Source organism: Sceloporus undulatus, chromosome 3 (genome assembly GCF_019175285.1).
Source record: "Sceloporus undulatus isolate JIND9_A2432 ecotype Alabama chromosome 3, SceUnd_v1.1, whole genome shotgun sequence".
NCBI lineage: Eukaryota > Metazoa > Chordata > Lepidosauria > Squamata > Phrynosomatidae > Sceloporus > Sceloporus undulatus.
In genome coordinates, this window is record NC_056524.1 from 34,069,299 (window position 1) to 34,071,924 (window position 2,626).

The window sequence follows — 2,626 nt, forward strand, 5'->3', positions numbered from 1 at the left end:
TCTCTTCAACCCCCTGCCATGCAGGAACACACAGTCAAAGCACCCCTGCCATGCAGGAACACACAGTCAAAGCACCCCTGCCATGCAGGAACACACAGTCAAAGCACCCCTAACAGATGGCCATCCAGGTTCTGTTTAAAGACCACCACTCTCTGAGGCAGCATGTTCCACTGTTGAATAGCCCTTATCGTCAGGAAGTTCTTGCTAATGTTTAGGTGTCATCTCTTTTCCTGTAGCTTGAATCCAAGATTGCTCCATCCTCCATTTGTCATTTCTTCAAATATATAAACGTAGCTATCATGTCACCCCTTAACATTCTCTTCTCCAGCTTCCTAAGCTCCCTAGTCTTTCATACAGAGAAGGCTCCTATGCCACTACACTTGCGTAGAACCAAAATTTGTGACAAGTGTAGAGAAGAGGCAGTATCTACTGTAATCCCTTTTATTCAGTAGTTACTAGGACCTCTCTTTGCAATTAATATTTGTAGTGCATTTGAGAATGCAGAGATAATCCAAGAACAAAGCTGTGTTCCTACAGTAATTGTTCGCATCTCTAATACGAGAGTTGTCCAAAGTGAGACAAGAGGAGCAGAGCAACAGAGCCACTTCCCCATTTGAAGCCACTGTACTAGGCAGATCAGAAGATGGGACCATTCCCCCCCCCTTTTTTTTTTTTTTTTAACTTTCTCAGCTTCAGTTTGGTATACCACAGGCTCACTTACTGGCAGAGGTGTTCTGTCCATTTGGAAGCATTCTGTTACATGCTAGTGAACTCCAGTCATCAGTAGTGAGTATGTTAGTAGCGTGTTGTAGTTCAGTAAACGTTATTATTTATTGGTTAGTGGTAAGCTAATTAATTAATACTGTTGTTACAATAAGTGCACTAATTATAGGAAAAATGGAATATAAATCAAGTAAGTACACGAATAGATAAAAATCTAGTTTATACCAATTCTGACAAAACAAACAAACATCTCATTTTTTAAAAAACATAGTAATCCGTTCCAATGATTTATAAAAGTGTTTCTAAGATTTTGGACAGAGATCTCTTAATTACCATTTTATAAATCATGTCATACTTTAACAAGACAGTTTTTAAATCTTTAGGTACCATGAATGACAGAAGAACCTGTATATCTAGTATTTCTTTAAAGCCAGTATTCTGTGGCCCTTCTAGGTAAGCAAAATCTCTACTGTACTGTATTTAGAAGTGTTTATCTGTTATTTGTGGGGTTGGACTGGATGGCCCTTGTGGTCTCTTCCAACTTTATAATTCTATGATTTTGTTTGAATGCAGAATTGCCAAATTTTGCCCTAAATTCAGTTTTTGGTGCTGACTAGGAAAGACCTCTTGAATCCACTAGATTTACCTATGTGTTGTTTGAACATTCAACAGTTGAAAAAGGGAACCTACTCTATTTGAGATTAACCAATAGGTTGGCAACCAATGTGTGCTATTTAAGGAAACAAACAAAGACTCTATGTATGATTTCAGGCCTGACTTGACAACTACTTCAAGTACCTCCCAAACAAATAAATTGGTTTTCTGTATTCCGTTTTTTTTAATTATTTTTGCTTTAGAATGTGGATGTAAGAACTAATTTTAACCAAACGTGCTATTTATAATTTGGTTGTTATCCCATGCATTATGCGAGCTTGGGAGTGATCTGTGAATTTTACTTTCTTTGAGAAAATTACTGCCTTTTATCAATTTTGTGTGGAACCTGGTGCAAAACAAATTTTAAATCCTGTGAGTGCTGCAACTAGGAATTACTTGCTTTATTGATTTTATTAAAAACAGCAAAATATAATATTTGGTACTGATAAATAGTCTAATTTCCTTGATCTTACTGCCAGATCAAAAAACAGAAACATTAAAAAAAGTCTTATTTTTATTAAGAGTTGACCATTCAAATTCTTATAAAAATATTTTTATTTATTCAATTTTAGCAAAGAACGGCAAGAGGTTCTGAATCCAAATTTTACTACCCCAGGCCAAGATCTGAAAATGTCTAAATTGGATCGACTTCAACAACATATTACAAAACACTCTTCAAGTAGATCTTCATGTCTTTTCCAGCCGTTTAGTAAGAGCTTTAGAGAAGAAAGCAAAAAATCAGAAAATCCAACAGCAAAGAAACCTATCAAAGTGTTTGTACCACCTTTAAAAAGACAATCAAGTGCTTCTGAGGATGGAATTAATAGTAAAGAATCTTTCTGCCTGAGTAACAACACTGTTCCTGGGACAGAAGACCTAAATTATACCGAAGTTCATGAAACCTTCATTCAGCCACAGAAGGAAAATTGCAAGACAATATCAGCGATAGATTCAGAATTCAGAGAAACAGATTCAGGTAAGTTAGATGTGGGAACCAACATAGTGTAATCATTTGGTTGGGCTGGGACTCTGGGAGGGCAGGGTTGAAATCCCTCTTCATTCATAGAAACCCACAGGGTGACTTTGGGCAAGTCACATTCTCTCAGCCTCAGAGAAGGCCATGGCAAATCTCTGAAGAAATGTTAACAGAAAAGCCCTGCCAATTGTACCAATTTAAAAGCATATAACACCAACAAACGTTTTTATATTATATATATATATATATATATATATATATATATATATATAT

General features: G+C 36.1%; 1 protein-coding gene across 3 annotated transcripts in view; it reads left to right on the plus strand.

The window, feature by feature from the left end:
• The window catches only part of BRCA2 (BRCA2 DNA repair associated), a 41,682-nt gene that overhangs the window by 26,467 nt on the left and 12,589 nt on the right, over positions 1-2,626 (plus strand). For all 3 annotated transcript variants that reach the window (XM_042457510.1, XM_042457512.1, XM_042457511.1), the window contains 2 exons: positions 1,107-1,176; positions 1,950-2,353. In XM_042457510.1, the coding sequence (XP_042313444.1) occupies positions 1,107-1,176; positions 1,950-2,353 (474 nt within the window). The remainder of the gene's footprint in view (positions 1-1,106; positions 1,177-1,949; positions 2,354-2,626) is intronic.